General features: G+C 37.1%; 1 protein-coding gene across 2 annotated transcripts in view; it reads left to right on the forward strand.

Annotated features, from left to right (window-relative positions):
• The window catches only part of LOC139115678 (V-type proton ATPase subunit H-like), a 31028-nt gene extending 15680 nt beyond the window's left edge, over nt 1-15348 (forward strand). Inside the window, exons 1-11 of one of the 2 annotated variants that reach the window (XM_070677980.1) lie at nt 4039-4285; nt 7426-7618; nt 8170-8283; nt 9186-9388; nt 10214-10321; nt 10630-10714; nt 11230-11408; nt 11751-11876; nt 12206-12307; nt 12677-12790; nt 13342-15348. In XM_070677980.1, the coding sequence (XP_070534081.1) occupies nt 4131-4285; nt 7426-7618; nt 8170-8283; nt 9186-9388; nt 10214-10321; nt 10630-10714; nt 11230-11408; nt 11751-11876; nt 12206-12307; nt 12677-12790; nt 13342-13378 (1416 nt within the window). In that variant the 5' untranslated portion in view covers nt 4039-4130 and the 3' untranslated portion in view covers nt 13379-15348. Of the gene's footprint in view, nt 1-4038; nt 4286-7425; nt 7619-8169; nt 8284-9185; nt 9389-10213; nt 10322-10629; nt 10715-11229; nt 11409-11750; nt 11877-12205; nt 12308-12676; nt 12791-13341 lie in introns of those variants that run through there. The other variant, XM_070677982.1, reaches the window with a different exon arrangement.
• Nucleotides 15349-18946: the final 3598 nt, after the last annotated feature.

Genomic DNA, 18946 nt, shown 5'->3' on the forward strand with positions numbered 1-18946 from the left:
GCTGCTGCAGTAGAGCAGCTATTACTGCTAAAAAGGTTTGCCTGGGGTTGTGCGTTGGAGGGCAAAACACGATCCCAAAACACCAAGCAAAACCTTGCAGCTATGTGCAGTTTACATGCTGGGATATGGCAGTTCTTGTGTGACGAAAAAAGTTAATAAAATGTCTCAAATCAAAGTCAAAACAACCACACAGCAAAATCACGAGGTACATCAAATGATGTTAACAGAATGTTATCCAATCGTAAATAACTTAATGTACGCGCTGATTTCTTTCTTCATACCTACATGTGAGAGACTTAACAACTACAAAAGTTATCAATGCAATCACTTTGGCAAGACAAGCACATCAAACACAAATTGCCTACAAAGCTTCAGGGTAACGTTGCATCCAACATTGCACTTTGTAAGTATGTCTTGCAACACTGGTTTGCTGAGTAAACATTGAACTTCAAGAGATTCAAACACTGCCACGGCTTTTAGATTTCAAAGGCAGTCAAGATGGTGGCCTATTGTCGTTCTCAGTCTGTTTCTTGACCTCCCGTTTTCAAAAGCTACATGTTAACTTTTGAGTGCTGTTTCATGCTCAGGGCAGTGTGCAGATGCCAAGCAACTCTTCATCTCAACTCAGGTTATTAGCTGCTGGCTGCTACTTGTTGTATGTTGAAGTATTCTACGCTGAAATTGTAAAACAAATAGTGCAGACTTTGCCTCAAGTAAGTGACACATCATGTCCGGTTGTTTGTTATTTCTATTTCAAGTGTCTCTAGTTTTCTCCTTTTCAAATTCAAGTACCCTTTGTCTCAAGAATCTCTTATTGTGTTGCTTTTCTGTTTGTTTGTTTCTCAATGTGGTCTGCACTTCACTAGAATGACCCCCTAACAGACTACACAATTCTAAGAACAGTGAAATGACACCTGTTGCCAGCCTGGTGAATCTGAATGAAAGTTACAAGAGATATCAGTTTGAGCTAGACTTGGATATTTTTTGGTATTTACACTGCTTTACCTTTGGTTAGACGAGATATTTAAACAGTCATTGTTTTTAAGCATTAAGAAAGATGATGAAAAAGGCACATGTGGTGTATTCATCTCTCGACACTTGGTAAGTTGTGATTCTTCAGGATATAACAGGACATTTGCACGTCACTGGATGAGAACATTTTAAAATTCATTTTAAGTTCTATAAAGCACATTCTGTCATCTGAGTGATTAAATAAAATGGGGAAAAAATTGAAAAAATTATTTCTCTCTATTCATCTTTGCTACAGTGACCTCTGCTTCAATTGCTTCTTCTATAATCATTTCAATGGGACTGTACATAGGTACAAAATGGTGACACCACCCATATACACCATCATGTGGTCCAATTGTCCTGTATTTTCTATCAGGCTGGACCAGACCAACAGCTACGACAACAGTGACAGCAGGAGACTGAAGCTCCCTGATATACTTCTATACACGGCAGTATTAATCCTGGTCTATGGTTGTCATCATTGGTATAATTCAATAATTGGTCAAGCCACAGTAGTTTGCCAAGCCCCTCAGGATGAATGAAGCAATTCTAAGAACAGATTTTGGAAGCTCAGTGCTGTGAAAGACAATTGTTACACATGCCTTTAAGTTTAGACAAAAAAACAAAGAATGGAAGGACTATAGGTAATTGCTTCTTCACAGCAAACAGGTCCGAACAGGGACCACTGCATGTTATTTCAGGTAAATCAGACAAGGAATTACGCAAATAAGAGAAAAAAGAAATCTTACAAGACTGATGACCACTATGTACAACTAATGAGCTGTGAAGAAACTGGTGCTGTACAAGGTGACTATTATGTCATGAAGTGGTTGTTTAACACATTGTCATCCACAGTGTAATGATACTTTGGTTTAGTTCTGTTGTTTAGAGACAGATACCTATACCTCAGTCATCTGCTTTTCAGAATTATTTAAACCTGACATTCCGTTACCAATGAAGTTAACTTTTCCCCTCAAATTCAGAACTGCTTCCAATGAACATTGAGCCGAAGAGGGCCGTACAGTTATTTTGTATTTCAGCAGTTGTCAAGTCAACAGACAGTTATACTTGAATCTCTTCAACAGCTTACACACTTTAACATATAACTGTGTCAATAATTGGATGGCAACAGCGGGGTAATTAAAAGCTTACTTCAAGTTTACAGTTTGAGTAGATAATGGTTTATGACTATCTTCAGATATGGCTGTGTTTCCCTTGGTGTGCTCAGTGAATTTCTCACAAACACTTCACAATTAATGCATTGCACATCACTTCGGCAAATTTCTTGTAAGCAAAAAACCTGACAAAGAGTCAAAAATTTTTGAAATTTTTTTGGGAGTAAAATCATCATCTCTTGGTAACATGAAACTTCAACATACCTTTCCTGTTCCAGTCTCCTGTCATTGTGTTTGTTCAACCAATCAGTAAACATTGTTTCTAAATACATTACATAAAGTACACACAGGTTCAGGCAGTTGGTTTCAATATACGTATGTCATTACAATGCAAACATGTAGCTACTGTTTCCTGTGTTGAACTCACCATGACAGTGCAAAAAGTCTTTTTTATAGATCTCTTCCACTGAAATTTTGTTAGATAAAAAGAATAATTTTTTTTTACACTATCAACATTTCCCTGGTTATCATGTTGATGTAGCATTTTCATTTTAACAAAGCTTGTGAAATTATACCCTAGACTAATGGTGTCAAATAAATGATATTGCTTAAATTGCGCTATCTTGCGCCCTCAACCATGCTATGTAAAACGGTAAAACGTACAAACGATCCGACGCGACGATCAGCTGGCTGTGCTCACGCCGAACATGTCATTAGCATGCATTGCTGCAGTACAGTAGCTCGAGGTTTTGCCTGGGTATTTGGGTCGGACGGCAAAACCAGATCTGGTTTTGCCGTCCGACCCAAATACCCAGGCAAAACCTCGAGCTACGTACTGTACTGCAGCATTAGCATGCATCAGTAGTCGGCAGTGTCAATTGGTGTAATATGAATAACGAAACAAGTATTATATAAACTCAGCTCTGCCCTGTGCTGGATAAATATGCGCAATGACCTCTATTTTTTACGAGACTTACTACTAAAAATATGTGGGTGGAGGGATGGTGCATGATAAAGACAGTACTGTTACTTCCGATAGACGTGCAGACGACATAATTTTTCAAAATTATTTTGCGCAAAGTATGCGCTTGCCGAGTACTATGTCCACCTTGCGGCCTGCAGATCAACTTGATAGTCAGATAGATCGAATTTCTTTTCCCTGCCAAATCCAGTGCGCTCTATAGTCGAGTTTTTGCTGTCGCGACGGGTCAAGTTTCAGAGAAATTTGTGCTACACACGAACACGAAGATGGATGTCAGTGACGAGCAGCGTCGATCGCTTTCCAATCCGACAGAGCTGGACAATCAAATGGTAGTTTAGGGAACTTTGCAAAAAACAAACATAGTTACAAGTTAACTAATTCAGATCTGAAATGGCAAAGTGAACAGCTTCTCAGGATATTATAACTCCAAGTCTTGGAGGAAAAGAGCCTTGAAATTTTAGAGTATTAGATTTCCCGAGACTGAGTTCGAAGGACGTGAGATCTTAAAGTTGAGAAACTATCATGAATGATGAATGCTGATTATAAAATAGGAACTATCATTATTTCTTAATGTAACGATGAATATATTACCTTTCTACTTTCACAATCCTGACGTTTCTTGCCATTCAGGTTGAAATTTCCTTTAAGGGCCTAGCACGGACCTGACAGACGTGAAAATTTGTAAATGCCGCTTGCTATGGTTAAGTCTTGGGCAGTACTGTTGCATCATGGGAGATATATGAACAAACTTAAAGAGATCATGACCAAAACTTTCTTCTCACTGTGATGTAATTCGATTTTTAAGATAAAGCATGAAGATCTGAATGCCAAACTTCCGTCAAATAGCGTTTATACTTTTGCCCTGTCAGATTTACGTTTTCATCTTGTCATGCATGATGACACCCCTTCCTACGTAATGAGTCATTCCCAAGTCACATGATATTTGATCGCCGCCATATTGAATTGTCGAATTTCACACCAAAATTGTGTCTGTGAGTAAAATTGATAAATTTTAGGCGACCATGTCGTATCAACGGCTTGAGAACGTGATTCAAGGAAGCTTAGATGCCGGCGGGGAAGACATCTCCGGGAAGAATTTGCAAACTGCAACCAGTTTGTTAGCAGCGCAAGCAAACGATGTCAGGTCCCACCGGGTCAACTGGCAGTCGTATCTTCAGTGAGTAGATCTTTAATTTCACTGGCATTGTCGGATTTTATCTTTTTATTTATTCATAGTTCATCCGTCGACAATTTTTTTGGTTTTGTGTTAGAGTACTCACTAGAAACTTTGCTTCCGATTTGTGAAAAAGCCCTTACAGTTAACAAAACCCAAGCTCCATCAAACCTAAGTTATCCGTTTTGATTATATATCACAGATAGTCAACATATTTAAGTATGCAAGAAATATAAAAAAATCGAGATTTCCGATTCAAGCATATACATTCATGAATGACTCTGCCATGATCAATTTTATATTATGATGTATATGTATTCATCCTATTTTCCATTTTGTTTTCTCTCCAATATAGGGCCATGAGCAGGTAGATTCCCAAAGTTATTTTTACAAAATTATTTTCTGTCCTGTTTCTTTATCTTTTCCTACCAGCATGCATGCAATGAACGATAATAGCCAGTGATAAAAATAGGTAGTTTCATAATAGAGGGTGGTCAGCGTTACATTGGTCATTCACATCCACTGCATCACAATCATACAGGAAAGTGCATACTCCGTGTCATCATTGCATCGTGTCTTTGCCTATCTCTACCAATGACTGGGCACAGGGCATTTTCATCACCCATCGTATTTTATGGGCAAATCTTCCTTCCTCTAAATTTTCTGGTAATTCTAAATGCAACAAAGAGTGTTGATTCTCATTTAAGGAGAGGACAATTTGCACTTACCTCTTTAACATGTTATATTTGCACTCCAAAATAACACTAGTGTGTCATGTCATAAGATGAAATAAAAGAGGTTCCATATATGGAATGTAGCAGGGTAAATGACAGATTTTAATTTCTCTGCATGATGTTTACACTTTCAAAAGCTATTCATACAGGGAAAAAATCACCAACACTTTGAACCAACAAGGTTCTGAGCCTTTCTGATATCAGAGTATGTGTTCCTTTACCCTCTGTACACCATTACTATCACGGGTAACCATGGTGATGGGGCTATGTCTTGGCACTAAAGAGAGCTACACTCATATCAGGGGTAACCTTGTACCTATTTATAGTCTTGAAATATGCATGTTTACAACGCTCGTATACAGGTAGTTTGGGACTCTTTTTTTTTAACCAGGCACACTTCATTCTAATCTACACTCTTGGATATTGGGTATATCATAGACTAGAAACACACACCAGGGACTTGTACATTGCACAGATGCTCGGTATTCTTGGTAAATGAGTTTCTTGGTCGCCTTTGTGAAATAGCATGTTTTCAAGTTTTTAACATACCGGTAGTTTGGCAATCAGTACAGCAAGAATTCATTTTGAAACCGATCTTTGGTTCATGAACTGTATGTCACTCGACATATGTAAAGCTTCGACCATGATATGCATTACTCTATCCAGACTTATCTTCTGCTGAAGCCAAAGCTGCATTGGTTATAAATGCAGTACTACAGCCAACCAAACGGTTATCAGTGAACCAGCTTTGTCAATGCCAACACCCATTTGCAATTGGATGTAAACCAAAAATATTGAGCATCTGTTGTATGCAATTGTAAACTAAACCTGAAGATTTTTTTTTCAAGTAGCTCTCAGACTTGTTGGTGTTTTTTGATCATAAATGGTCCACAACAGCCAGAGTGACGGTAAACCAATTACCATAGTATAGAAGAAAATTTAAATTTTAAAAATGAAACCCCATGCACTGATTACAAGGAAAAAAGTAATGTATGATGAAATTGAAGGTCAGACTAGACTTTGCCTTCAACCAACTGAGTCCGTCCACATTATGGAGGGACTGTTTCAACGTTGCCAACTTTAATTAACAAGTCTAAGCAGCTATATAAGAAGAAAAAAATAAAATTCATGTTAATAATTAAGTCATTAAAAAATGTTGTATTTCCTTTTCTGCTTGTAAATTTATAAGGTGTTAGTGCTAATGAAATTCTTTAACTTTTAACCTCTTGACCTCTAACCATTGCCCATACATGCAAGATAAGCCCATCATAAATTGTTTGGAAGTACAGAAGTACCACTCTTCGAACGCTTTTGTAACAGTGATTTTCTGTTAACATTTTACATCTACTTTTGCAAGTAAAAAGTAAAAATCACTTTAAGGAAATCAAATTATATTGTTCCGTAAATAATTAAATGAGCGTTTATTTCATAACTTTGAGAAAGGATGAAGTCCGTCATATAGTGTGTTGTGAATAGTCATAAAACGAAATTGATATACAATAAACGATTGTTTGAAAACTGAGAAACGAATGTTATGCATAAAGGTAAGCAATTGGTATCCTTACTTTCGTTCAATTTTGAAAATGAAAAGCACAGTGATATATAACACATGCAGCCAAAATAAATTTCAAACACTTCATGTGTATCAATTTATTGAACAATGACATTACCATTGAAGAGGGTCATTAGCATTGGTGTCACACTTAGCAAAGGTCACAGCATCTCATGTATATTTCATATGCAATAGACGCCTGTTGATGTACAACTGCATGCTGGGATATACTTCTGATTTGTTCACAATACAGTTTAATCGTTTTGCCACCGAACCTTGTTAAAGTCCCATTGTTTTTGATGGGGTGGGTAAACCCATGTCCAGGGAAAGCAGTGTGTAGGTTTAACCCTTTCACCCCCAGTTCCCTGTATACAGGTCCAACTTTACCATAGAAAACAATGGATTTGGGACAAACCATGGTGGTGAAAGGGTTAAAAGAATAAACATGAGATAGTATGCCTGTTTTTACAGCCTATTGACTTTAGCCATATGTACAGTTTTGTATGGGAAAAAATAATTTGAGTTTATTGTCAATCAAATAAGAAGTATGTATATTTGAAAAATAAATACTACTTTTTATTTATATAAAGCAACAGAATTTACAATGTTATAACAAAGACACATAGGATTTTCATAGATACAAAGAAACTTTTAAGATTAGATAAGATAAATATGTAACGAAATCGAGGCTTCAACCAAACCTGCAAATTTAGAAGAACAACTTTTTTTTCCAAAAATCAAGGGAGCATTTAAAAAAAGGAAGACTTTATTCACCAATTTGAATGATATATTATGACCCTTTAAAGTTAATTGCAATAGGAAGTGCAATACATCAATGGTGTTTTTCACTCCCACAGAGGACAGATGATCTCGCAGGAAGAGTTTACTTTCATTCGGGAATACGACAATGCGACGAACAAAGAGCAGAGAGATCAGGTCCTGCAGCGTTACGGACCATCAGCTGCTAAGATATTTCTCAGTCTGATGGGCCACATATCTAAAGACCAAACTGTTCAGTACATACTGACCATGGTTGATGACATGCTGCAGGTTTGTGTGTTTGTATTGTTTCCTCCCATCATGCTTTTCATAGAAAGTATTCTGTGTACTGTAGAAGTTGGATTCGTATTCAGTTCCAGTTTTGTATCATGAGAGGAGCCATGGTACAAAGAGTATTATGACAGGCTCTGAATTTTTTTGAACAGATGCAGAAAGTAAAATATGGAGGGTGAATCTAACATGACTCCTGATAAAAATATTTTGAACCCATTGCTTGCATGAGAAAAAAAAATGTTCCCAATGTAAGTTTTCTGAGCATGCTCAGACATGTTCTCATTCTCCATTGTCAATGTGTAATTGTTAGACCTACATTATCATATCATATCATATCGGCAATGATAGTATCACATCATTGCCCCATCTAATTCTAGCTGATGAAATAATTTCATACGTGAGCATTCACATCAATATGACAATGGCCATACACAAAAAACAAAGTGTGGTGTGTTTTGACCCTACTGTTTACAGTAAAGATGGATTTGGTCAGATTCATGTAGCTTGACTTGAAGCTAAGTTACAAATTTTTTCATCATTTGTCACAGGAAGACCATGATAGGGTTTCATACTTCTTTGATCATGCCAAGAAAGCCAAGACCACACCATGGGCTCAGTTCTTGAATATGCTGAACAGACAGGACAAATTTGTCATCAACCAGGTAAGTGGCCCAGTCAATGATACCAGCAGATCCACATACAGGGCAACAAGCCTTGATTATATGCAGCGACCATTTGCTGACCTTTGACCATGTTTGTTTTTGACATTGAGAACTGTAATTCTGTTTGTGATATTTTTTCCACAAGGTCACTCAACATGACCTTGCTTCAATAAATAGACAATGGCTGTAACTTTTGATAAAATCAATATTACTTTTGTCCCAGAAACCTAGCACATTTTCTTTTTCATCTTCCCGTGGTATGTCAGATCTCAAAGTATGGTATGGGCCTTACAATAGGGATCAATTATGTACGATATGCAGTGTCATTGAACTTCTTGTTGACAAATGAATTCCAGTCCAGACTAGAATCCAGTTGCAAACAACACCGGTAGCATTAGACATCACATCCATACAAGCTGTGTTGACAAGTTGCACAGCAGATGTGTTGAAGTGATTTGTAAATTAGAACAAGACAGCATGCTAACTTTTACAATTAGAACAAACGCAACCTTCAAAATTAAAGCTAAGAATTACAGAAATGTTTGATTACAATTGTGGTGAAGTGACGTGACGCTATTTATCACTTCAGTTGAAATAAATAAAGATACAAAGGCCATGAGAATATTTGGTGTTTACTTGGTTTCTGTCATTTAAAATCTAAAATCTCAGATTTTGATTTAATGATATGAATTTGTTGAAGAACATTTTTACTGGCTCTCAAATTGACCTCAAGAGAAGTTGGTTTCTCTGTAACTGGCTTTGATTTATGAAGGTTTTGGTTTTTATGGTATCATTTGAAAAGTGCCACTAAAAGTGCTGATTGCCTCTTGGTTATCCATGTGTGTACAGGTGTAATTGCCATCATTATGCTAATTTGGTACATATGCCGTGCCATTATTCAGGCTGCAAGAGTCATTGCCAAGTTGGCCTGCTGGGGCAAGGAGAAGATGAACACCAATGATCTGAATTACTACTTCTCCTGGATCCGTGGTCAGCTGACAGCAGCCGGCAATGAGTATCTTCCAGCGTCAGCCGGATGTCTGCAGATGGTCCTGAGATACAACGTCTACAGAGAAGCCTTCATGGAGACTGAGGGAATGGGAACGTAAGTCATGTGGAATAATCTAACTTGGTGAAGGCAAAGAATAGGAGTGTGTGTCATCAGAATCCCATATTGCAATGAAACTCTCATTGAACAAATCTGACTAAAGTCATCTTTACGAACCTACAAATGGAATTTGAAATTTATAGGATACTACAGAATGTTTACACCTTGCTGTGTCTCCCATGTATAGACTGATACAAACTAAAGCATTGCAGGTACATCCATGGTGAAATAAGAAAATAGAAAGCCATCTGCTTGTCTGCATTATCTGAATGATTGATTTAAAATGTAGGTCATGTTATATGTACTAAGATCCTATATAATAAGCTGGTACTGCAGCGGACTCAAAATTTTTAAGTTTTATGAAACCTGTCACACAAGCTTCACTGTCACGTAATATTCGATGATTAATGTCAAAGTTCAATGAAGTGCTGTGCACTTTTGAAACATTCAAATGTGCGATTTTACAAAGTACAAACATTATGGCAAAGAAATTACATTAGAACTCCAGAGAAGGCTATGAACCACTCCACTCGATCAATTTACTACTCGTATTCTGTCATATAAATAATGCTTGTAGTTGTACATGGATTATAATATTGCCAAATTAAGTCAGTATGTTTGATCTTCAACTCCACAGTTTACCTGGAAGAAAGATACAATTTACATTTAATCAAATTTCCATTTCAAAATATTGTTTTTATCTGTGATGATACAAATCCATTGCATATTCCTTTTGGAGTGTTCTTATAAACTAGAAATTCTACTGGAGAGGCAAATATCTATGTGAAAGAAACTTATCAAATATTTCATCTTTAAATGCAGCATTGTTTCAGTGCTTGGATCCCGTTGCGGTTTCCAAATCCAGTATCAGCTGACATTCTGTATCTGGATGGTGACGTACAATGCAGCACTGACTGCCCAGGTCAATAAGTAAGTACACTTTCAACCTTGGATTTACTGAATTCGTAATGCAATACTGAAAACATATTCAGCCAAGATGCATAGGCTTTGAAGGTAGGATTGTATTCTGTGTTCTCACTTATCCAGGCTGACTAAAACAGGGATCAGTGAATTCATTTTGAGCAAGGCCACATTCAGAATTATTCATTTTTTTGTGTGACCCACAGTTTCACTGAGCTCATTTTCCAATGATTTTCCTGTTAATGAACAAATATGTCTATATTTCATGGCATTTTTAGCAATTGTCAGATGCTCAAATTTTCTCTCCTCATTTCCAGATACAATGTCATTCCGGTGTTAGCCGATATCCTCCATGAATCTGCCAAGGAGAAGGTCACCAGGATAATTCTAGCAACATTTAGGGTAAGTGTGATGGCTGTTTTCTTTCTCTTTGAATTTAGTATTGAGTTTATTGCCAGCTATGGTGGGATTGGATAAGCCCACTGTCCAGCAGAGGATAAACATGATTAGAAGACCATGCATTGATATACACCACTTGTTTGGATCAACTCAGTATTATTGGTTTGGTGCAATCTACTTTTGTAAGAATAACAACTACCTTCATTTTGCGTAGTTTTTTATGTCGTACAAAATTTTCAGTACTAACTGTGCCTGCAGAATATAATCTGCTGTGCACAAAGTGAACCTAAAATAGGTTTCCTAAGATGGCACCAAATGTTGATATACGGTGGCAAAAGGTTTGTCTGAGATTTGCTCATGCCTGGTCCACTGACATGCTTACTTCAGATAGAAAGGTTTGTTTTCAATTGGGGATATTGAGAGATAATTTAAATCTACAATAGACAACACAGTAAGAGATCTGCACGGATTGTATTGTCTACTGTCTTATTTCTGTGTTTGTCTTTTCTTTCTAACAGAATCTTTTAGAAAAACCAGAAGAGAAGGAAATAGTCCAAGACAACGCCTTGGCCATGATACAGTGCAAAGTCCTGAAACAATTAGAAGTCTTGGAAGGACAGAAATTTGAAGACAGTGACATCACTGATGACATTGAATACATCTCTGAGAAGCTGCGTGATAGTGTAGAGGGTCTGAGGTAAGTCTGCCAATCAGTCGCTGTCTTTCATGGTCGTGTTATCTTTGAGCATGCACATTTATTCAAATGTGTATTCTGTTGTGACTTTGTACTATTATTGTTCAACTGACAAAGTCTAAGCAGTGGTCGTAGCTCATCAGTTATTATAACGTACATGTAGATAGAAGCTAGGATGCTGAGACCAGACAATCACTGGCTCTTTTGATTTTCAACTAATTTATCTGCAATTTTCATCTTCTTGAGCAAATCTCAGCATTTACAATCTTTCTCATTCTGCAAAATGAATATTAGTTTACAAAGCATAATTAACATAACAATGGATGTGTTCTGATCTTCACACAGCTCATTTGACGAGTACTCACAGGAGGTCAAATCAGGTCGCCTGGAATGGAGTCCAGTTCACAAGAGTGAGAAATTCTGGAGAGAGAACGCAGCCAGACTGAATGAGAAAAATTACGAAATGCTCAAGTAAGCTCATGAAGGCGTTTTATTTTCTCAGTAGTGACAAATTTTGCATTCAAAATCTCACTTGTGATTTTACAATTCTCTGTTTTTTCAAATATTAGAAGAAAAACCTTTCACATCGTATTGGAGTTAAAAAGGCATTATGAAAAAGGGTCAAAATTCCTCTTATCTTAATGGTAATGCTGTTTTAACCACCTGATTTGTGTGACCAGCAGACAATTAATTTCTCTTTTAACAAAACATGAAGAGATAATTTTTGCACCAGCTGAATTTTTTCTTCTGATCTGTTGGTTATTTCTTATTACTAATGCCATTCTCCTTCTTTATCACAGAATTTTAATCAAATTGCTAGAGACTTCCAAAGATTCAACAGTGTTGGCAGTGTCAGCCCATGATATCGGAGAGTATGTGAGGCATTACCCAAGAGGAAAACAGTAAGTTATCAGTATATTTAATTCTCAGTGAATTTGGTACACATTTTCATTTCACTTTTTTGATTTTCAAAAATTATACATCATGGACATTTTGCATTCAAAAAACAAACAAGAAAAAGACAAATAAAACAGGTAGCTGAGCCATGCTTACTGTACACTGGGATGTGCCTTATCATTAGCTTGTTGTGTATATACTACTTGCATAAAAGATTCAGATAAATAGAAACCTAAGGTACTAGAAGCAAAAAAACAAAAAAGCTTTTTCTAGACAAAATTATTAAAATCTACCAGGGAATACACATGTTTATTGTATTTCATGGCATAAGTACTCATTTCACAAAGTTTCTAAATTTCTCATATTTTTCACAGCAATATTGAACAGCTGGGTGGTAAGGAATTGGTGATGACTTACATGGGGCATGAAGATCCAACTGTCAGATATGAGGCTCTTCTGGCCGTGCAGAAACTCATGGTACACAACTGGTAAGTTTGCCCTGCTATGCCATCCCTCCCCAGAGAAGTGGTATAGTCCGAGTGTATCGCTTTCAATGTGGAGCTAGACACTTCCATAATAGATATGGGGTTGAATTGCAGATGCATGTAGCATAGAATTGCCTAATAAATGAACAAATGCCTTCTGGCAGTGAGCTAGTTACCGAATCTTCACGAACAGTGCATCTGGTTACCAGTGAATGAACTTGCTTGTTTTGGGATCATTGAGGAAAAAACAGCCTTAACCTTTGGGATGTGGTTTTGTACTGTTATCTGAAACATGCATTTGGATAATGCAAAGTCTTCAACAATTTTTTTGAAACCTGGTTTGCTCGTCAAATGCAGAAGAAATACTATTTCTTTAACCAAAAGCAGACATATTTAAATACTTGTTTGCCATGAATAATGGAAGGATGCTGGACACAGAGGGATAGACATGGAGAAGGATGGAGGAATTGATCAATTGATTGATTGATTGATAGATTACAGTACGTATTTAGTCCAACAGTCAATATTAAAGAAGAATTTTTCTTCTCTTCCAGGGAGTATCTTGGAAAGGCACTGGAACAACAGAAATAGAGACTCCACCTTTTGTAAATACATTTTTTTTTCCAGTAAGAACATTGAAGGGTTTATTTTACGGGAATGTAAATTTTCAGCTGTTGCAATAAGTATGACAGTGTTTCCTCAATGAAGTGTGCTTGCCGGTGCAACGTCAGAAAACTCCATCATTTCCAAATATTTTTGGAGGGAGAATATTTAAATGAAATTGGTGATGGGTTTTTGAAATGTGTAGAGATAGTAGTACTTGAATGACTTTGCAATATTGACCAGTGTGGTAGAGAAGTGTTCTGAGATATGAATTTAGAAAGAACAGAAAAAAATTTGAACTGAAATTGTGCCTATGTTTTCAGGTCAGTTTTTGTTCCACACATTATATTTAGAAAGTGTACTATTTTAATTTGAAATTCATTGATATGAAGTATCCAGACGGAAGACCTTAGCTTTGTGGAATTGTTGCGATTCTAGGTGTGCTATGACTGTGACTTGTGAAAAGTTTCGGCCACAGAAGAGAACGTAATTTTTTTGGATAAAAAATTTAATGATTTGAAAAGCATAGAAACGATAGAATATGCGTTGAAATTTTTTGGAATCTGCAATGTAGATATAGAGGGTCAAAGAAGTTTGACAATCATGGCCAATTGGGACAAAGATCTGTTAGACTTTTGATGTAAAAAAAAAGGAATTCCAGTGCCCAACCATAGAGGGATGGTCAAATGCCAAATTTTCCAATGTACTTGTCAGAAATTGTTATAAGAGAGTTATTTGATGTATTGTACAGTTTAGAATAAATTCTTGATCAGGAAGTTCAGCAAACTGCAGAAAATTTGTTTGCAGATCCAAACGGTATAACTTTTAAAAAATGTCTTTCAGAATATCACTTCAGGATATACAACTTTCTTTTGTTTTTTTTGTGCAAAAATTGTGACCAAATTCAATTTTATTGGTACAGGATCTGATACTCCTGTGAAGACATCAAATGTATGTGTAAGTTAAGGCAAACTCTTGGACAATTAAAAAAAATTCACCAAGTAGAAAATAATTGAATTAGTAATAATACATAAAAATTTATACTTTTTTGCTTTCAGTTTTATGTGGAAAACAACAATGCGATGATAGGGGAAAGTTAATATGGCTTTCATCAGAATAATTCGAGAGGGGGGGAATCAGTACAATTGAATATATTACAGAACTATGCTCCTTACAATGTACGCTTTGTGTTATGTGTATATTATCAATGTACAAATTGTAGAAATACAGAAAGTTTAATATTTTGTTTTGTCCATCACAAAGTTTAGTTATGATGGCAGTGTACCAGTTAATTGAAGCTATAGACCTCAATCACTTCTGGTTTGATTGCCTTCATAGCAAACTTGAAGGTATCTCAACAGATATGGTTTCATTTCTTGAAGGGTGAAACAAAAGGGGAGTATCATTGCAGACGTAATTCCTCGATGATAATTTCAGTTGCAAAATTTGTTCCAAATTTACATGATCACAGTGTTACCAAAGCAGCTGCAACAACGTCAACACCTTAAGCAATTGTAAGAAGTGTCATGTTGATATGAAATATTGATTTCTCAAGATATATTGTAAATATAAAAGATTGAATTGCACTACCTGCATATATGAGTCGCAGCATACATCTTACCATGTGTGCCATGTCCTCAAATGTGATTTTTTTTTTTTCTTTTGAAGAAAATGACAATTTTTCAAAGAAATATTACCATTTCTTTTTTGTTCACGTATTCTCTGAATTTCTAATCATGTGTTTTGACATGCAAGGGTGAAAGGTGGACTGTTAATTCCATGTTTGGGTCAGTCTCCATCTGCGACACAGAAATCATGGCATTATTCACAGTGGTCAGGTTAACTATAACTTTTTGGTGTTGTGAACACAAAAGTCTGTGTAATATATATATATATTCCATGTCAATGTTTAAAGGTTATCAAATTTGACAATAAATGTCACAATCATGTGAAATAAATCTATGCCTGGCAAGTCTATCAATGTATAGGTGTAGTGTCAGAGAATGGTACTGAGATAGCTGTTATGGATGATGTACACACCAGATACTTACCCTATACTTACCCTCATCTGAGACGGAAAGACCAATAGCAGTCACTTCTGAGTGTGGTAGTGCCCTTGTGCACTAGGCCCTTCCAAACAGCGGCCTCATACACTAGCCTGAACCACTGGCCCTTTATAGCATTGCTCAGTGGGGTCGAAGGCCAAGCCGTAACAGTGATATTTATATCACAACTAAGGCTATGCTCACAAATTTTTACAATAAATTTTTAGTCTACTACTATCATTGGCTCATTTTGAAGCACTTGAAATGAAGTTCTCATGGTCCTGTCTCTGTGAAGTTGAAAAATATTTGTTTCTCTATTACCACAATTTGCATTGTGACCCCTGATCTTTATTCTTGAAACACTTTCTCGAGAAAACATTGAGCAAAAATTTCAGGGTTTCATTTTCAGAGATTGCTTTGAAAATTTTATTCTGATTGCTAAATATTTGTTAATTTTTATCAGAAATGTCCAGGTGTGCAGTATATATCGTTTGTTGACAATTGTAGGATTTACAGCCGTTAAAATAAATGAAATATTTAAATAAATATTACATCAAATTAAAAATATGTACGATTCGAGATGGACTACTAGACTTCATGGGTGGTCAGAATGCCAGCAAATAAATCTATTTTTCTGCTTTCCTAGATATGACAATTATCCTCTGATTTTGCATGTACATATATGTAGGTATAATTTTTCCAAAAATTTTCAGTCAAATTTCAATGAATACATTTCCAAAAGTAGTATTAAAGGTAACAAAAACTTAATGGCAACGTTCATTGACCTGAACCCCCCCCCCCCCCCCCTTTTTGACAACCGGCCAAACATTTATTATGAATTATGGGTTAATGAATAACCACCACCTGTTGAAAACAAATGTAGACGAAAGGGCCTGACAGTTATCGCCAAATGCCGGTGAGGGCGCTACATAGAACATTCCGTCATCATATCCACGCTGGCCTTGCCATAAATCGATCTTCCTCATGTTTTGGGTTTGTTTTTTTTTCGAATAAGCGCAGATATTGTCAACTGGTCCACAAAACAATCTGCCCTGATGATGATGACGAATTATGTGGCCGAAAGAATTTGAACTTTAAGACACAACTACAGTACTTGTTTACGCATGGCAAGGTCACGCAACCTTTGACCCGTAGAATGGGTAGATTCAGATTGTTTACCTTCGCTGAAGTTCGCGCAGTTACATGTAAATATTGGGTAGTGCGAATGCTCCTGCATTGAAGAAGATTTATACCTCCCTGAGCACATCATTACGTAAAGGATCATGTTAGCAGACTGATCGATGGATGTTGTAAGTTGAACTCCTCCTTTTCCAAGCGGTACCAGCAGAAGGGGAAACAAACAATTTGACGAGTACACAGTGCCGTGCCAAAAAAACAGTTTCGAAATCAATACCGTACACCGTATGCGGGACAAAGAAGAGGATGGTGGATCGAGATGTACCCACTGTGCTCAAAGTGAACAAGGGAGACTTCGAAGAGAGATTTTTGACATGTCCAGTATGTCGGGCGATATATAACAACCCTCTCACTCTGCCCTGCGCACACGTCGTATGTAGACGACCATGTCTGGAAGGAGTGGTTGCTGCTTGTCGGCGAAACGGAACTCCGTTCAGATGTCCCGTTTGCAGGAAAACAACGCCTCTGACTTTCCAAGGTATTGGCGCCTTCCCTAAGAGCTCCTATGTCAACGAGTTGAAAGAATACATGAAGAAGCAGGAAGTTTGCGAAGGAACACAACGGTCTTCGAAAGTGGGATCCAACAAATGCGCAAATAACTGCGGAAAACGACCCAAAGTTTTTGAACACTTGTGGAACATTTTCACAACCACCCACCCAAGGTCACCGTCTGTTCAAGTAGTGGGAGGCTGGGCACCATAAACATTTCGAGTAATTGGACTCCATATGAAAAAGACGAAAGGACTTGGAATATTGCTAAAACAAAATTTGTTCGCGCCGTTGAGGTTGGCTCCACAGACTATACATATAGACGGAGGACATTCATTCAGCTATATTTCTTGTACTTAGCCTTGTTTACGTCCATCCTGTTTACTTCAGTCAGTGATATATCTGAGGAAATGACACTTTACGGAGTTAATCTCGACCGTAACCAGTTTTAAATTTACATTGACTTCTTATATTATTTGGAAGGTGTATATTGTGCAGTTTGCAGCGCAATATTTTATTGTTTGCAGCATGAAACAATTTTTTTAAAATTCATATTACACTTAATATCACTTTATGGAGTGAATTTTAATACTTAGTAAAGGCCTTGAGCATAAGTATTTGTGTCGCACACCACTCATTCATAGACCCTGGTGTGCCAGGGTCTGTGATTATATGCAAAACAGACCTTTGAATTAAAATAAGTCATGAACTGCCCTTGAACTGAGCACTGTCCCGCTACAAAGGGACTACAAGCCAAAACACAGGGATAACCTCATCTCAGTGTGAATGATGCACAGTTGTTGACTTACCGTAGATGCAAGTTCTACAGGGAAAGGGGTGGGAGGTCTTGGCTACTGTATTGTCCTTCTGAGTCCAGATAGAATAGATGGCTAAATTGCACTTATTATGCTGATTGTGAACTCAACAGCTGGCATTAGTTGAAGATGCCTTGGCGATTCTTGACTAATTGACTATTTCATCCTCTTTCCCCCTCCCCCTTTCCATATTTATAAAAAATTAAGTCACATGTGACAATTTCTGAAGGACTCGCACCATGCGGTAGAAATGTCAAGACAACTATAAACAATCTCCGTACAGAGATTTTATAGCAGCATGGATAACCCTGTAGCTCAGTTGATTAGAATCATCCACTCTGCACTGTGCCACACTGGGCTTTAATCTGTATGGAGATTGGACTGTAAACAGACAAATCCTATCTTTTCAAAACATTTCAGATATTTTTGTTTCATTTGAGAGGGTATTTATGTTGCTCTGCCAACTGAAATATGTTGAATTATCAATCATCAGAGATCTATTCACACACTATGTATATACAGAACATGTAAAATATGCTGATGACATAATACAGCATCTATTGATGTATCTTCTAGCTGGGAGAGAATAGCGATCTGACAAGTCAAACTACGTAGCATATTTCAGTGAGGAGGGCAACATGACTATTTGCTCAAATGAAACAAAAACAATCGAAATAATTTGAAATGATAGCCAATTTGTCCCTTTAGACATAAATCCATTTCAGTAAGTTATACAGTGGATATTCTGTCTGCAGAACAGTCTCCTGCTGGATGGGGTATAGACTTGGTTCAAGTCTGTGATTTGTGAATGTTTGAGTAGAGTGAACGCAATGATTTGTATTCTGCTTTCATGTGAAACGCGCGCGTGAGTGGACGCGATGAGTAAGGTGAATGCGATGAGTGGAGTGAGCGCTATACAGTGGAGTTTCACCCGAATCCGGCAGAAACTAACTCACTACTGCGCAGACTCAAACGTGACGCATTCAATCGCTGGGAAAACCTGGCGTGAG

Source organism: Ptychodera flava, chromosome 17 (genome assembly GCF_041260155.1).
Source record: "Ptychodera flava strain L36383 chromosome 17, AS_Pfla_20210202, whole genome shotgun sequence".
Lineage (NCBI taxonomy): Eukaryota > Metazoa > Hemichordata > Enteropneusta > Ptychoderidae > Ptychodera > Ptychodera flava.